The sequence below is a fragment of the Archocentrus centrarchus genome, chromosome 8 (assembly GCF_007364275.1).
Source record: "Archocentrus centrarchus isolate MPI-CPG fArcCen1 chromosome 8, fArcCen1, whole genome shotgun sequence".
Taxonomy (NCBI): Eukaryota; Metazoa; Chordata; class Actinopteri; order Cichliformes; family Cichlidae; genus Archocentrus; species Archocentrus centrarchus.
The window spans coordinates 23,287,672-23,304,669 of NC_044353.1; the positions used below are offsets into that span (position 1 = coordinate 23,287,672).

General features: G+C 37.3%; 2 protein-coding genes across 3 annotated transcripts; both read left to right on the forward strand.

Annotated features, from left to right (window-relative positions):
• Positions 1-542: 542 nt before the first annotated feature.
• stxbp2 (syntaxin binding protein 2) lies at positions 543-9,949 on the forward strand. 2 transcript variants are annotated; one of them, XM_030735209.1, is made up of 19 exons: positions 543-640; positions 2,776-2,825; positions 2,911-2,992; positions 3,224-3,300; positions 3,410-3,485; positions 3,578-3,681; positions 3,848-3,996; positions 4,086-4,170; positions 4,735-4,865; positions 5,007-5,114; positions 5,232-5,289; positions 5,392-5,457; positions 5,912-5,992; positions 7,510-7,651; positions 7,823-7,929; positions 8,025-8,123; positions 8,222-8,307; positions 9,034-9,191; positions 9,283-9,949. In XM_030735209.1, the coding sequence occupies exons 1-19, from the start codon at positions 604-606 to the stop codon at positions 9,360-9,362; spliced, it is 1,776 nt and encodes a 591-aa protein (XP_030591069.1). In that variant the 5' UTR covers positions 543-603; the 3' UTR covers positions 9,363-9,949. The 2 variants fall into 2 exon arrangements, with proteins under 2 accessions (XP_030591069.1, XP_030591068.1); XM_030735208.1 differs by having other exon boundaries at positions 544-640; positions 9,031-9,191.
• Positions 9,950-11,205: 1,256 nt separating this feature from the next.
• LOC115784108 (uncharacterized) lies at positions 11,206-16,866 on the forward strand. The gene is made up of 15 exons (XM_030735201.1): positions 11,206-11,411; positions 11,787-11,898; positions 11,991-12,082; positions 12,183-12,326; positions 12,462-12,606; positions 12,788-12,948; positions 13,207-13,383; positions 13,542-13,683; positions 13,833-14,002; positions 14,099-14,251; positions 14,478-14,631; positions 14,723-14,874; positions 15,267-15,437; positions 15,763-15,801; positions 15,889-16,866. The coding sequence occupies exons 1-15, from the start codon at positions 11,361-11,363 to the stop codon at positions 16,333-16,335; spliced, it is 2,310 nt and encodes a 769-aa protein (XP_030591061.1). The 5' UTR covers positions 11,206-11,360; the 3' UTR covers positions 16,336-16,866.
• Positions 16,867-16,998: the final 132 nt, after the last annotated feature.

A 16,998-nucleotide genomic window follows, 5' to 3' on the forward strand; every position in this document is an offset into this window, starting at 1 on the left:
TCATGAGTATAAATATTTACTTCTGAGAGAGCCAGCAGCTGAACATTTCATCAGTGGTGCTGAAGTGCTGACACATTTCCCCCTTGGCTCATCAGATCATACCCTCAAATATATTTGGCAGTGCTACACAGCCAACAGGCTGTCTCACAGCTGTCTCCTAACCCACTGGCAAGAGTGTGTGGATTTCTTTCGTACAACTGTTTAGCTTTTAAAACTGTAATTCATTTTTAAATCCAAGATTCAAGCAGTAAGTGCTCTTCCCTTTGTGACAGTAGATGTAAATGACTGAAGCCAATCAATGGTATGTTGATATTACTAACGTATGGAACCAACAAAACGACCATAGAAAGGCTTGCTAATGATATTATATCCCATTGTTTAAGGCTAAAATAACTCAGAATTAATGCAGTTTAGGATGTTCCTACATGTTTTATTTTTTTAAAACCATATAACCACAAAAAACAAAAACGAAACACAAACACAAACAAAAACGAGACTCTTGTAATGGCGTCCTTTTGACAGTAGGGTGCAGTATTTTGCTTTTTAAAGTTTCGTGCTTCGACCATACGGAAGTGACCGACTGTCCAGAACGCTGCTGTCAAGATGGCACCGAGTGGGCTGAAAGCTGTAGTCGGAGAAAGTAAGTGACATATTCATTGTATCTAATCTATCAGTTAGACTCAATTGGCTGTTTTTTGAACGTTTCTCGCTGTATTTTGAAAGAACTGGCGTTCAATTTATTAAAGATAACTGTGTTGTGCATGACGGTTCACAACTGTTTTCTTCCTGCTTCACTCCTAATCTAATGTGGTAACGTTACCAAAGGAATTGATGTTATCGTTTTAAAAGGCACGTATGTTAACTACTATTATTGTGTTTCACGTGTTGGTAAAAATATTTACTGACGGGGAATTGTTTTTTTTATTTTTTATTTTTGTGACAACAGCCAGACCTGAAAGCAAAAAGTGGTGACGTTAGTGAAGTGTTGACAGTCCAAGTTGCAGGCTGACGCACTCTAGCTAATCTGAAAGGAAGTCTAGTAACTTCGCTTGTGATTATGCTAAATCATCTGGAACATTTAGGTTGTAATGCTTCTACAAGTCACAACTTTTGTTACAGATAACTTTTAGAACAGTGTGTTGAAAGCCCCCCGCCCCAGGCTCATTTAGTAATACGTATTTGTAGGCCTACATGTGATAATGTTCTATTATGTTAAGTGTTTACATTGTTCGCAACGGTTTCACTGTATCAAATGTTTAAAGATATCCGAGACTGTAAATTTTGTTCTAGTATAGAGTAGCACTGCAATGTGAACAGATTTTTTTTTAACAATAATACATTTTATTAATTAATTTTAATAATAATTGATCATTTCTGAAACCAATCACCTGTGTACTGAAAATACTTGAGTAAGACTGGCTCTATTCACCTCGGGGAACAGACAGCACTGATTTGCTTATTGTTTGTACTAGACAACCCATTTGTTTTTGAGTTTGGGTTTACATGGATTCATCTCACATTTCCACTAATGTGACATGCATCCCTTAAACAGTCTGGAAAAAGGAAGAAGTGCTGTCATGTGGCCTTCTTTTATGAGTTATTATCTCCTATCCACACAAACTGACCCACTGGAGTATGCCTCACCAAAAATACAAAGTCTCATTTCAATATTGGACTCGGAGCAGTGACAGAATAAACCCTCATAAGCAAGTTTCCATACAGATTTGGTACATTTTAAGATTTAACAAACTTCTTCCAATGAATCATCTTTTCCAGGTCTCTGTAAGAGGGGAAAAACAAACAAACATTACAAGCCAGTGATGAAGATCACAGTTGGTCCAAAAACCTCAATTCTTTTCTTTCTCTCAAAAGTCCTGATCCAGATTAAACATTTATATTAAGTATCCACCATAACATTCAGGAACCCTACCAGCATCAAAGTATTTTACACCAATCATTGCGAATAGGGAACACAATTTTTTTTTTCTTTATGAACTTCCATAACAAGCGAATTATATCAATTATCAAATTAATTAATGGGAAAACAGTCGGTCTTAGGGAGTCACAACTATGTTTTTACATAGTTGTGACTCCCTAAGACCGACTGTTTAAATGGGTGGTTAAACAAGGAAATGATGACATCACATTAGTGTAGTTGTACTTTTTATATTTTCTTTCTTTTGTGCCTTAGTTATTTGTTATGGGATGCAAGGAACCCTTTTGAGAACAGTAAAACACAGCATGAAACTCTCAGCTTGGCTGTTTGTTTTACCAGATGCACCACACCTTGTGCTTAGGAAGTCACAGGAACAATTATGCTTCTGTCTATATAAGACCAGGAAGTTGCACCCAACTGAGTTTGCAACTGTAGGTGTTGAATATGCGCTGTTGTTGTTGTTGTGTATGTGTGTGTGTTCTTTTTTTTTTTTTTTTCTTTTTTTTTTAAAGTTCCTGTTTTCTGAATTAGCCATTTTTGAGAGTAGAGCTGACCTCTGGCTTTTATCATTGTTAAGTAAACAAAAGCCTTTCAGTGAAGGCTTCATTCAGTGAAGTTCTTTGGAAACTGTCACATATGCCACACTTCATGAAAAGCATATATTACCAATGAATGCTGCAGCAAAACTCTAGAATATTGTGAATCATGTTTCTCAAAGTATTTTTTTATCATTATTTTACTTTTGTTATACAAACACTTTTTTGTGTGCTGAGCTAGATATATTCCTTCAGAGGTTATTGGTTGTTCTTGTATCAAAAATCAATCTTTTTCATCTGCAGAAATCATCAGTGGTGTAATCAAGAGTGTGAAAAAGGATGGCGAGTGGAAGGTAATGGAAAGTACAAAAGAACAAATTTCCCTGACTTTGTTGCACTGAATTCATAACCACTGTGTAGCCCATGTCTTTATTGTAGGTTCTCATTGTGGATCACATGACCACACGAATTCTGTCCTCATGCTGCAAGATGTCTGAGATTTTGGCAGAAGGGGTGACCAGTAAGTATGGAGATAATTCATATTCTTTAAAATGTGGCAGAGTTGCATGAATGAGAGATTGACAGGTATTTATTTATTTTTACTGTGAATAGTATAGCTGTTGAGGTATAAAATGTGCCAACTTAATTCCCTACATTTTCTACATATAGTATGATCTGCTGCTATGTCACATCGCTCTGTTACACCCTTAAGTGACACTGAAGCAATCTTACTTCCTTTTCTGTTTTTCAGTTGTGGAGGACATCAATAAACGCAGAGAGCCCATCTCCAGTTTGGAAGCCATTTATTTAATTACTCCATCTGAAAAGGTTATCTGTTGTATTTTGTTTGACAGAGTTCCATCTTTTAAGGTTACAATATGTTCAAGATTTTTCTCACGTGCTTAATATTTTAAAGGTAAATGTGTTTTAATTACAGTCAGTTCGTGGTCTCATTGGTGACTTCAAAGATGCAGCCTTTACATACAAAGCAGCACACATCTTCTTCACTGACAGTAAGAGTGGGAATAATATATGGGAAATGTATTTAACATTTATTTTCAGACTTCCAGTGGAAAATACTTTAAAAACACTTTTGTTTGTGTAGCTTGTCCAGATGCTCTCTTTGCTGAGATTGGGAGATCCAGAGTTTCCAAATTTGTCAAGACTTTAAAAGAGATCAATGTTGCTTTTCTGCCATATGAGTCTCAGGTGGGTAAGGTGTCAGGTGTCTGTAGCTCCTGAATGCTTCCTTTTGTTCTGCAATTAATCAAAAAATTTGTATGGCATAAAGATAAATGTTTCCCAAACCCACAAGTGATCATAGTAATATTCTCTGTGGGTTTATCACTATGGGCTTTTCCTCTCATCCCTGCAGGTTTTCTCGCTGGATGACCCAACCTCCTTGTACTCCTTCTACAGTTCTCAGGCAAATGAAGCAAAAGATAAAATGCTGGAAAATGTGGCAGAGCAGATTGCGACACTGTGTGACACTCTCAAGGAGTACCCTGCAGTTCGTTACCGCAAGTATGGAAGCCTTGCATGAGACTATATAGAAGTTAGTTTCCTACTGAATTTATTTGCCGATTTAAAGTTGCATACCACTTTATTTTTAGGGGACCTGAGGAGAATGCCAGACTGGCTGAAGAGGTCTACCAGCGCCTCATTGCTCACAAAGCTGAAAACCCAAGCATGGGAGAGGTTGGAAGTACTTTGTCTTCACTCACTTGAATTCTTACATGCTCTGCTGTATCATTTCAAATCTTTCATGAAAAATCGTGAACAAGGTTTTTAACTACTTTCTCCTGCTAAATCTTTCTCATATAAGAGAATAAATCTCTGTTGGGATTCTGCAGCTCTTCGGCTTAACAGGTTGTGAATATTTCTTTGGTTTCTGGGATTTATTTCCTGATGATTATTTTTCCTCATACTTTGCTGGACCTGTCCTTTTTTCCTTTTTTCCCTTCTCTTCTGTTTTTCTTAGCTGACATTTCCTTGCTCCTGAGATGAGCCTTCACAGGCATGTATTACTGTTCTCTTTTTGCCTCTGTGCATGTCAGGCACATTATCTCAGTATGCTGTTCACATTTCCTTTTTTTTTTTTTTTTTTGCATCTGGCATTGTTACTAAATTATGGTAATTGCACTGCATGATGTTGGAACATATTATTAACATGTACTTTCAAATAGACAATTTATTAAATAAATCTGTTAAATCAGATATTCAAAAGTATCAGAAAATAGCCTTAATTTTCATTGTGTTTAGGGTCCAGATAAGGCGCGATCACAGCTAATAATTGTTGATCGTGGATTTGATCCCATCTCACCTGTACTTCATGAGTTGACCTTCCAAGCAATGGCTTACGATTTGCTTGACATCAAACAGGACATCTATAGGTTAGTGAGCATCTAACGTTACACTAGCTACTGTCTGGTTTGTGTCCTCTCTTTGGCATACCATTTCCTCATAGTCATTTGTGAGATTATTTATTTATTTATTTATTGTGTGTTTCTGATTTTTTTTTTTTTAACATTAAGTTATCAGACAACTGGCATTGGGAACGCAAAAGAGAAAGACGTGTTACTTGATGAAGATGATGAACTCTGGGTTCAGCTCAGACACATGCACATTGCAGATGTCACTAAGTATGTTTGTCACAGTAACATTTCTATGATTATTAAAATTTGTTTGCACAGTGGTATTGTAATCCAGTAAGAGTTTTCCTTTACTGGGCATTCTAATTTTCCAATCCATTTTTGCAGGAAGGTGACAGAGCTTCTTCGCACATTTTGTGAGAGCAAGAGGATGTGCACTGACAATGTGAGTGTTATGTATATTACTGCTTCAGGTGTCCATGGTAGAACATTAATACTGTTTTTGTTTTATGCTGGCATTTTGGTGAAAATGTTACTTTTTTTTCAGGCCAATATAAAAGATCTGTCTCAGATATTAAAGAAGATGCCGCAGTATCAGAAGGAGCTGAGCATGGTGAGTTAGTTAAAAAATACAAAACAAACAAAAATAAATCTGTTTAACTTGTACTATCATCATTTGTTTATTGTTTTCCTTTATCCGATTGTAAAAGTCATCTCTGTTCAGTTTAGCTAGGATTTTACTGATAAGAATAGTGAAAAAATTTTTTTCCAAGATTTTGCACATATTTTATTAAGATGCATTTCTGATGATAAATTGAACATGGTTTAGACCACAGTTTTTTATTTTGTCTCAGTAAGCTTTCAAAACCAGGCCAAAAAAGTTGCCCACATTCTAGTTGTAGACTGACCATCATGACAGGACTCCCCAGAAAGGAGCTGGGGTAGCTCCAGAAATCAGAGTTGTCAGTCTTGCTTATATTTCAAAATGGTCTTATTCCTTTTTATATATAATGTTATATATCTTAGGCAATCATTAGTAATGAATTTTAATGCAATTTCCTTTACAGTACTCCACTCACTTGCACCTAGCTGAGGCTTGTATGAAGAAATTCAAGACCTCGCTTGACAAACTTTGTGAAGTGGAGCAGGTTAGTATCCCGTGTACAACTGAATGTTTTGTATTTAGAAGTTTGACTCTTCTAGATGAACACTTTTTTTTTTTTTTTTTTTACCAATGCATTTTTTTTAATACACTGTGGAAGTCCATTTCTATCTTTTGTAATCAAAAAATGTAATCAAAATGATGATGATAATCTCTATATGTGAGGAGTTTGGCACCCTAGTTGAACCTGATATATATTTTTTTTAACATGAATTATGATGCAGTGCTGCCAGAACAGTCTGTAATAATTCTATCACATAGGAATAAACTAAAATGGCACAATGCATTACACTGACTGAGTATCTTAGACCGAATGCCTAACATGGAATTACTACATCCACTCATCACATCAAGTGACCTGAAATTGACAGTGTCTTTGTAACTCCTATGCTCCTCTTCTTCTGCCATTGTGATCTGTTGATATTTATTCAAGAAAAATTGTAATATTTCATAAGAAGCTTTATTCTGGGCATTAACATCAATGTGTAATGCAGAAGATGGTGTTATGTCATTTTTGTAAGTTTGTGTGCTCTCTCTGGCATACCAAAGGCATGTAATAACACAGATGTACCACTTGGTACAGTAGAAGTCCTTCCATCGGCCAGAACCAGGAAAGAAGCCAGAGTCCAGACCAGAGCCAAACCCCAGTGGTTTAGTTTTATGTGCCAGACATGCCTTGTCTCCCTGAGGGGACACATTCTGCTATATCTAGTCCAGAATCAGATGAGTGACAAGCACATGGGAAATTATAAGCTATGCATGGCTGTGGCATTATGAGGTGCAAGTGTTAATGGAGCCTTTTTGTATGAGTAAATCACTCAACTGCACTAATGGATTGTCGGCATGTCTGAAAGCTGCCTCTTTAATCCGTTGGGCATGTTTTGGCTCTTAAGATGTACCGTATAAGCCAAATGGCAACAGTTCTATATCTGCTGTCGTTTGTTCTACATTGTTTTGAAACCCAATACAAATGCATGTGTGTAATGTTGTAAACAAATTTATCTTTCAGTTGCTCACAATGTTTGCGGATGGTGTTAACAAGGCTTAGTCCATATTATGTTGGGAAATCACAGAGTACCCAGGCGGCCATTCATTGAAGGATTACAAAAAGGGAACTCCCAGAGCTACACATAGCTAGTACAAAACCCCAAGTCAACCCCAAGTATTCAATATTTATCAGTATTTTGACATAACTATATATATATGTGTGTGTGTGTGTGTGTGTGTGTATAAAACAGAAATTACAATTTCATCGAGTAAAAAACTTCTACACTTCATCTAATGCCAGCGGTAGTTAAGTGAAAGCAACGGAGTAATGGTGCTATTGCGGTAGTTTTGCAGCAGTATCGTGGTCATGAAGGAGAATACATGGTAAGGGAAAAATGGAATAAAGTGGTATCATTCTCCTCTGTTAACTGCCTTGTGGGATGACTGTCAGCTGATTTAAGTTGATGATTAAAATTTCAATAAAAGTTGATCGTAAACTACGGTTGTCTTCCACAGGACCTTGCAATGGGAGCAAATGCAGATGGGGAACCTCTAAAAGATGCCATGAAGAGCATTGTTCCTGTGCTTCTAGACAATGACGTTGGTGCCTATGACAAAATCCGCATCATACTGCTGTTCATATTCCACAAGAAGAAAGGTGTGCTCCTGTCGCAGCTTTTTGTTTGGCTTATTAAAATCTAATTTTAAACAGTAATTTTGTTTTGTGCAGAAGCATGCAGGTGCAACTGTTTATCAGGGAACCTTTGTTTACAGTGACAAAGATCATTATAGCAAACACTTTTTTCATTAAGTCTGGTTGTTAATTCAGGAATCGGGGAGGAGAACCTTGCCAAACTCATCCAGCATGCAAACATACAAACCGACAAAAGCATTATTTACAACCTGCAGAACCTGGGCTGTAATATTATAGCTGGGGTAAGTTGGAATACAGTCTAATGTTGTGGAACTGTGCTTTTTATTATTATTATTATTTTTTAAACAGAATATCTTACATACGTATTGTTTTTCAGGGTCGCAATGCTGGGAAAACACTGCCAGATCGTAAGGAGCGCACAGAAAGCACGTACCAGCTTTCTAGGTGGACACCCGTCATCAAGGACATCATGGAGGTATTCATGCTTAAATGACATTTCAGATGTCACTGGCAAACCTGCACATCTTTGTTCACATCACAACTTTTTATACCATCTGTGTTTCTGTACCACAGAATGCCATAGAGGACAAACTGGACAAAAAGCAGTGGCCATTCATTGCTGAACCTGCACCCATCAACACAACTCAGACTGCAGTCAGGTGGGTGCAGAAAACAGAAAAGTTACATTATGAAAATGCACATTGTTACTTTTTTTAATGTTATAGTTCACAAATATATAGATTTATATGAAGGAAAACAGTTGATGACTAATTTACAAGGAGGAATCCTTAAGTTTGTCAAGCTAACGTTAGTTGGAACATTTGCCCAGCATTTTACTTATATATATTTATTTATTTATTCATACAGCAACAACAATTGTAAGTGGGATAAATGACAGATAATGTTATGAAATAAAAGCTTTTATCCCTTCAAATGAGTTGGAGTCAAGCTTTTGACAAAGTGAAGTAGAGCTTAAAGGGGAAATTTCAGACATTTTTGAATACTCTATAATCCTCTAGGGAATTCCCATCATAATGATGGTGCTTATCCAGACCAGATCTAGCTTTACTCATAATCTGTAGAATGCACAATGCTTTCTACTTCTTTTTAAGCAAAGTGCAGAATTAACAATTAGTAGTAGATATAAATAGCTCTATAATATAGTCTGTTAATATAAAACTTAACAGTTACTGAAAGGATTTTTGCATTCATACTTATTCATAAAGGTGAATTTCCTGACAGCACTGTATCAAAAAGAAGTATTGTATGACAATTGGATTAACTGTTGTTTGACATAATTAATGATAGATCATTAATAACTTGCAGAAAGTGAGGTCTAGTTTTAGTAATAGTTATATGTTGCTCAATCATTTCTTTTACAGCAGTGCACGTTTTGGACACTGGCACAAAAATAAATCTCCAACTGAGTATCGCTCTGGCCCTCGGCTGATTGTTTTTGTGATTGGTGGCGTGTCATACTCTGAGATGCGTTGTGCTTATGAAGTCACTCGAGCCACTGATGGGAAGTGGGAAGTGCTGATTGGTAAGCAATTGCTATTGAAGAACTGATGATTGTTGAACCTGACTGTTGAACCTCTGTTTAAATCTTTTGTTTGTTTGTTTTCCCTTGACAGGATCATCTAACATCCTGACTCCAACCAGTTTCCTCAATGACTTGAAGACTTTGGACCAAGTTCCAAATCCTGATCCGTAACTCCCAAGTCAGGAATAAAATACTGGAGTAGGAGTCTGGAAATGATATGTTGCTGGTATACTGTTTAGGTTCTGACATCACCAAGGATGTTAGATGTAGCCATGTAAGGGAGCAGTTGTGATTATTCTATTATAGAGTGCGCTTTGCTTTGTAGTTAGGTGGGCTCTGTGTACTGTTGTGATTGAAATTGTATTTAAATAGTAAATTAAACAATATTTTGATTATTGTACTATTCATATTTAAACTCTTAATTTTGTTCTAATTGCCTAGTTATGTAGTCATAAATTACACAATTGCTACAGAAATAGAACACCTCATATCAGATTTCTTAATTCAAGTATATTTTAGCTGCACACAGTGGAAGCACATATTGTATATAGATTTACATTAAGTAGGTAAAATATATTCTCCCTCTAGGCAACCCCTCTCCCTTGTTTAAAATTTTAAACGTCTCAGAAATAATGTCTCAACTGCTGTGTTATCTGGCACATTTACTAGATAATTTAACATATTGCTGGGAGTTAGAGTGGTGGGTGCTTGTTTATTTGTTGTTTGAAAATGAGCAATAAAGGCAAAATTCAGTTGAATTTTTCTTGATTCTTTTCCATAGGACTTTCAGTCTACATTTATATGCTTCCTTAATATTGTTTGGCTAAAAAAAAAAAAAAAAGTACTAGAAAATACTAGACAAGTTTGCTAGTATACTCTGTATACATTATATGGCCAGAAGTATTAACTCACCCATCCAAATCATTGAATTCAGGTGTATAAAACCAAGCACCTAGGCATGCAGACTGCTTCTACAAACATTTGTGAAAAAATGGGTCGCTCTCAGGAACTCAGTGAATTCCAGCAGGTGTAATAGGATGCCACCTGTGCAACAAGTCCGGTTGTGATATTTCATTGCTACTAAATATTCCACAGTCAACTGTTAATGGTATTATAACAAAGTGGAAGTGACTGGGAATGATAGCAACTCAGCCATGAAGAGGTAGGCCATGTAAAATGACAGAAGGGGAGTTAGTGGATGCTGAGGTACATAGTGCACAGAAGTCACCAATTTTCTGCAGTCAACCGCTACAAACTTCGTGTGGCCTTCAGACACTGCATAGAGAGACTCATGGAATGGGTTTTTTGCACACCAGTGCACACCAGTGCACACCAGTGCACAAAGCATAGTCCAAGACACTGATGAGGGAATTTGGTGTGGAAGAACTTGACTGGCCTGCACAGCATCCTGGCTTCAACCCGACAGAACTCCTTTGGCACGAATTAGAGCAGAGACTTTGAGCCAGGCCTTCTAGTCTAACATCAGCGTCTGACCTCAAAAATGTGCTCCTGGAAGAATGGTCAAAAATTCACATAAACACACTCCGCAACTTTGTGAAAAGCCGCCTCAGAAAAATTGAAGCTATTATAGCCGAAAAGGGTGGGTTGATATCATATTAAACCCTATGGATTAAGAATGGGATGCCACTCAAGTTCATATGCATTTGAAGACAGATTAGTGAATACTTTTGGCAATATAGTGTACATAACTAAAATAATTAAAATCTCTTAATTGTTCTCTTTGGCACACACACACACACACACACACACATATATATATAAATATATATATAAAATGAGAAAGTGGGTCTTCAAAATGTAAACATGAACTTTAAATAAAGTGTTGGGTCAGGAAGGAAAGCATGCATACCTACCAGGAAAAAAGATCATCCCTCTCCATGCTGAGGATTATGTTTTCATCTGGGATTACAGATGGTAATATGAAGAACAGGGCAGGCGCTGAGGTCTTAATGGCAATGGGTTAATACTGGGGACTAAACTATTAAAACCCTTCTTCTGCTTCATATCCAGTACACATGGGGAAAAGCATCACTCTGTATCATTTCTTTTATGCATATAATAGTTCAACAATATTCCAGTTGTAGAAGAGCTCTTTTATAACACTTTTTGCATCTAGTTTGGAGTTGGGGTCTTTTTTTTTTTTGAATAATGGCAGCTACTGGAATGGATTTGAAATCAGAACCTTCTGACACTGTGCTGGTAGGACGTCTGCAGTGTAAAACTGATTTCTGTTCTCTTGTTCCAGTTATAGAGGGAGGTGTATAGTCATTAGATTTTAGACAGAAATTTAATCTTAATTCTGTAAATTAGTAAAAGTAATTCATATTATTGTTTTAGTTTGTGATAGATGCATCTATTAATGTGATATACTGTAATTATTTTGATTTTGATGTTTTGTTAGATTTACTGAACCTTTATGGAGATTGGAAAGAGCTTAGCCATTAGAAATAATTCTTTTTACATTAAGATTTACATTTGACCTTGAACCAGAATGGCTCAATAAAAGCAGTTTATGTTGAGAAACTATAACATGACAGTCAGTTGTGTCATTTTTAAAAACTCCATGTTTAACAGGAATCCCCAGAACTAGAGCAGATTCTGGACATAATGAGTTACTCAAAGCGTGGACGAATGGACGAACAGTGTTGCTCTCTAAGTCCTGCTAAAATGCACACTACACCTGCAGGTTGGGATGGTGCAAATATCATGGTACGGTGTATAGCCACTTTTTTTTTTTTATAGCTTGATTATTGATTGCTTTGTTCCTACTTCCCACAGGCTCAAAAGATGAGAGGTCCTCCCATACCTTGGTTAAAAAACAGGGACAATACCTTGACCCGCATTTATCATTGCCTGGATTTAACTACCAGGTACTAGACAAGTGACTGCAAAATGATGAGGCATAGTCCTGTACAGATAGGATAAATTAATGATATAAGTCAACTCCAAAATATGACCTGTTTTCCTCAGGAAACTGGATGCAATAACCATCATGCCTCTGCACCTCATATCTCTGTGACTGAGAGTCGTCCAGATAGAAACAGGAAGCATCTGTCGGTTCCAGTCAACCAATTACAGGTTCCTTCTCAACGTGAATGCTCAAATTCTATAAAGGTCTGTTCTATTCAAATGTGTTATTCTGGTAGTAATTACTACAGATTTGTTCTGTTGACTTGTTTAATTCCATATAAGCACAAAGTTCACCAATTGTTTGAAACCTTTTACTATTTACTATACTAACCTAAAAAGTCAGAATCACTTGATGAACAACTAAACTTCTTGGAGATGATTACCGATGGCCAGCGTGGACGCATGGAGGACCAGTGCTGCTCATTGGATCCTAGCAAGAGTGCTCCTTGCACACCCAGATACACAGAGAGAAAGCCTGTTGCAAGTATGTTAAACATTGCAGAAAATTCAGTAATGCTGGGCATTTTAATAAATAACCATCATTTAAAATGTCCTTTTCTTTAGCAGTTTTGAATCTGACTGAACTTGAGTGCTCCAGTTTCAGACAGGTTGAATATTTATATTAAAAATTTGTATTATTTTATTGCTGTATTTTTTTTTATCAGTTTCAGATCCTGAAATGTTCTTCAATCTGCTGGCTAACACTCAGAGCCAACGGCTTGACGACCAGCGAGTGTCTCTTCCATCATTACCAGGATTACAGAATGAAAATGTGAATTCTACTGCCGATTCAAGCTACTTGTGTTACATGGTCTCTAAAGTTCAAGTAAGGAATTTTCTTTGTTAAACAAGAAAGTAAGAAGTACCAAAATGTTGCATTGAAGATGTTGACTGTTTTCATGGGAATGTCATATTAAAACACTTAATATGAGATGTATTTTCCCAAGCTTTGAAAGTGCCAATATGTAATTTTTAATATGTCAGCCCAGCTGACAGAGTGGCTTTCTAGTTAAGTTTAACAACATTCTTTTAGGCATTTATAGTTGGCCTACTGATCAAAAATGCTGGCCTGATACATTTTCAGGACTCCAGAATGGATGACCAAAGGTGTTCATTACCTCCAATCCTACCCCCAGAGACACTGTGCTCATCAGACAAGGATCAGCGTAAATCTGGATTGAGCCCGTCATGTTCAGACTCCTTCAACTCCCGTTCAAACGTAAAACGACCAAAAAGTAAGGATGAAACATGTCAAAAACAGGTATGTCCTCAAGTCAGTGCTATCACGTTTAACTCAAAGAAATTGCATTAAATGACATTCGCACTAAACAATGAGGTCTTGTATGCCTATTTCTTTTCCATGTCATTTATGTTTCTCATTATTCATTGACTCAACTAAATTCACATTATCCCATCTAGCTCTTGACTCCAGCTGAACAGGAAGATTTTTTTACCTTAATTAGTAATTCCTACCGTGGCCGAATGGATGAGCAGCGATGCGTTTTAAATGCTACTCCTCAGTCCACACCCAACCATTTCAGTCAGAGTGAAAACCCCCAAGGTCAGAATACAGAAAGTTTTCATTCCTGATTTTTGCATTTCATGTTTTTCCCAATGAAAACTTAATTGGTTTTGCATGTTGTTATACAACACTGTGCACCTTTCTTCATGAAGCTAACGTTCATTTTTTCCCTAACATCCAATGCCCAGATTCTGATAATTTCTTCAGCTTGCTGGCGAGCTCTCAGGGTCGACGGCTGGACGACCAGAGAGTGTCGCTTCCTTCATTACCTGGGATACAGAATGGAGGTACCACATTAACACCAACTGCTGCTGAGATGGATGCAAGCTACTTGTGTTACCTGGTTTCCAAAGTCCAGGTTGGCCCCATACATAGCATTACAAAAAGTTAATAGTTTTTGTTTCTTTGTCAAGTATTTTTTGCAGATGTAGATTTATCAGTTTGCTTTGATCAGGGCTCAAGGATGGATGAACAGAGATGTTCTGCACCCCACATCTTCCAGAGTCTGGGCTCCCCTTCATCACAGTGTGAAGTGTCAAGTGCATCTGGTAAACCTCTTCAGAGGTCTACCTCCTTAAACCGTGCCAAAACTGAACAGCGTTGGCAGGTCATTGTTCACATACCACATATCGTTCATCTTATAGTTTCACCAGTTCTTTTCCATGCCCTGTAATGTTATAACTGTTAATAAAAGTTAAGTGATGGATTAGAAGGTTTATCCTCCAGTCCAAGAAATAATGTGGTTATCATGATTATTTAGTGGTACTCACTGTTTGCTGTTTTTTGAGAGTTGTCCCACTTCTTATGGCTTATCATTCTGTAAACCCTTTTAGGAAGCTTCTGCCGCTGAACAGGAGCAGTTCCTTAAAATGATAAGTCGTGTACAAAGTGGACGCATGGAAGAGCAACGTTGCTTTTTACAACCCAGCAGAAGCACACCTTCCTCACCTACACACAATGGGAGTGCTTTAAATAATGTACCCATAGGTCCGAAAAATGCATAGTGCCCTTGAGGCCAGATATATATATATATTTGAGATGTCAGTCAGATGTCATAACTCTTGCTTCTTCGTCACAGGTGCAGAAGCTGAAGCTGAAGCATTCTTCAAAATCATCACCTCCAGTCAGTCACGACTAGATGATCAGTGTGCTGTACTTCCCACCCTGCCAGGGATAAGTGGAAATTCTGAAGGAAAAGAAATAAGTAGACATACAAAGGCTGAAATCCCAGTAAGTTACACAACATCTAAATTAGTGGTAGTATGAAATTTAAGAGGAGTGTAGAAACGTGTGATAAATGCCATGTAGCTCTCTCTGTATGTCATACTTGGAAAGCTCCCGATTAGTGTTCAACCATTAAATTAATTTGTAAATGACCCATTATGTAATTCTTGGCCTATCTCTTGTAAGCCTTGACTTGTGTCTACAGTTCTGTAACTAGATTATCATGTCAGACATTTTTTTTCATGGCTGCAAATTCAGATACAGCTCCATCAAAAACATGTTATTATCAGTAAACAGCTTTAACAACATCCTACCATTGATTGTATTTTAATAAATCACAGCTATAGTTGCAAAACACTTGGAAGTGCAGTAGTCTTGTCTGATTTTTGTTCTGCAAGGTCTCTCCACCACCACAGATCACAGTGGCTAAATGTACACCATCGACTTCAAAGAAGAACTGTTCCAGACCTACGTCACAACCTCAAATGGCTTGTGGAGAGTCCGGCTCCACCAAGGCCTTACCCAGCTCTGCTTCATTTGTCCCTGAGAAGTCTAATTTCCCAGCTAAGGTAAATTGTTCACTTGTTCAGTTTTCATTACATTCAAGTGTACTGTGAGGAAAAATATATAATATCCAGAAGCAATGTAAACACACAAGTAGATTACAAGAATTTACCAGTCTTTCTAATCTCTAAAAAAAGATCTAACTTATTTCCAGCTTTTAGAATTTTAAATATTCAGTTCTTCAGTTTTATGTTTCTGTTTGGAGTAAATGGATCCTTCTTTCCTGAAGCCTCTTAAATTTGAAATACAAAGACTGAAATCCCAGCAAATGAAAACTGATAATAGATGCTGAAACACTGTTAGAGTTCAATGACATGTGACATGTTGCAGGTGACAGTGAGTGTATCCGTGAGCTTCACACCTCAGGAGGTAAGCTGTACAATAATTGATTACCCAAAGGTATCGCCTTAATAAAAGAAGTGCTTTCAATACTTACTCTACTTTTTTCTGACAAAGGAACAGAAGAATGCCAATGAGCCAATTACATTTCCAGAGGTCTACCTAACTCTCGGAGCCCCAGGGGACAGCCTTGTGATCCCTCTGAGTCCAGTATGTGGCAGACCCCTGTCCTTTGACTTAAACCTTGTTCCAAAAGAAGATGTTAAGTCTAGGCGTCACTCTCCAAGCCATTCCAGTCCCAGAAAAAAAAACTCAATGCCATCTCCTAACAAAGGTGCAACCAGTAAAGCATATCCTGTAACTGCAAGCTCACATGAACAGGGCAAACTTACCAACCATATCAATCCAGATGTAGAGCACTTCTCCCTGGCTCAGCAAGAGAAAGAAATGGCTCAACAAGGACAAAAAGGGAAAGGGGACCCTGGAAAGGGCCGGGAAAAGGCACAGCAAGGAAAGGGAAAGGGGGCTATAAAAAAAGATATGAAGAATGGTGGCAATAAATAATAATGTGTTAAGCCACATTGTAAATTATGTAGTGAGAAAAATTATGGGATATAAATGTGAAAACAATCATGAACAACAAAATTGTATTTGTATTTTTAGAAATTCTTGTTAGAAATTAAATGGATTCTATTTTTATTGGGTAATTTGAATGATACTCCTTTGCTAGCTAAATATACAGTACATACCGTCTATTATGTTTTGAGCGTTGCAGGTTTTCCATTATATAAATGCAGTATATACTATTCTATTTTTTTCTGTCAATTATAATTGTAATCTTAAATTAAACCACTGGTCTGGTAAACTGTGTGAAGGTGTAAACCCCCCCCACCCCCACCCCCCAACATGATTAAAAAAATCCCAATTAAAAACAAAAATACCAAAAGTAAATGAGCAATAATTAATTTTGGTCTGACTGAAATGGTTAAATACAGTTATATGTAATTCTTTTTAAATGAGCCTTTATTGCCATAGAAGAGACAAGACAGGAAAGCGGGGGGAGTGACCAGGGGAGGACCTACAGTGCATGGACATGGGGAGGATTTGAACCTGGGCCTCGCCATTTAGCCTCGAACCATATGGGTCACATGCTCAAACCAGTGAATAGAACTGGTACCCCAGTTTTATGTAATACTTATCTAGGATAACTTGGTCACATAAAGTGGA

Coding starts and splice junctions, on each gene's coding strand:
- stxbp2 (XM_030735208.1), top strand. CDS start 604: ATGGCACCGAGTGGGCTGAAAGCTGTAGTCGGAGAAA. Junction 3,997..4,085: donor CCTGCAGTTCGTTACCGCAA/GTATGGAAGCCT, acceptor CTTTATTTTTAG/GGGACCTGAGGAGAATGCCA. Junction 4,171..4,734: donor AAAACCCAAGCATGGGAGAG/GTTGGAAGTACT, acceptor CATTGTGTTTAG/GGTCCAGATAAGGCGCGATC.
- LOC115784108 (XM_030735201.1), top strand. CDS start 11,361: ATGGCAGCTACTGGAATGGATTTGAAATCAGAACCTTCTGACACTGTG. Junction 12,083..12,182: donor TGCCTGGATTTAACTACCAG/GTACTAGACAAG, acceptor TGTTTTCCTCAG/GAAACTGGATGCAATAACCA. Junction 14,003..14,098: donor ACCTGGTTTCCAAAGTCCAG/GTTGGCCCCATA, acceptor TGCTTTGATCAG/GGCTCAAGGATGGATGAACA.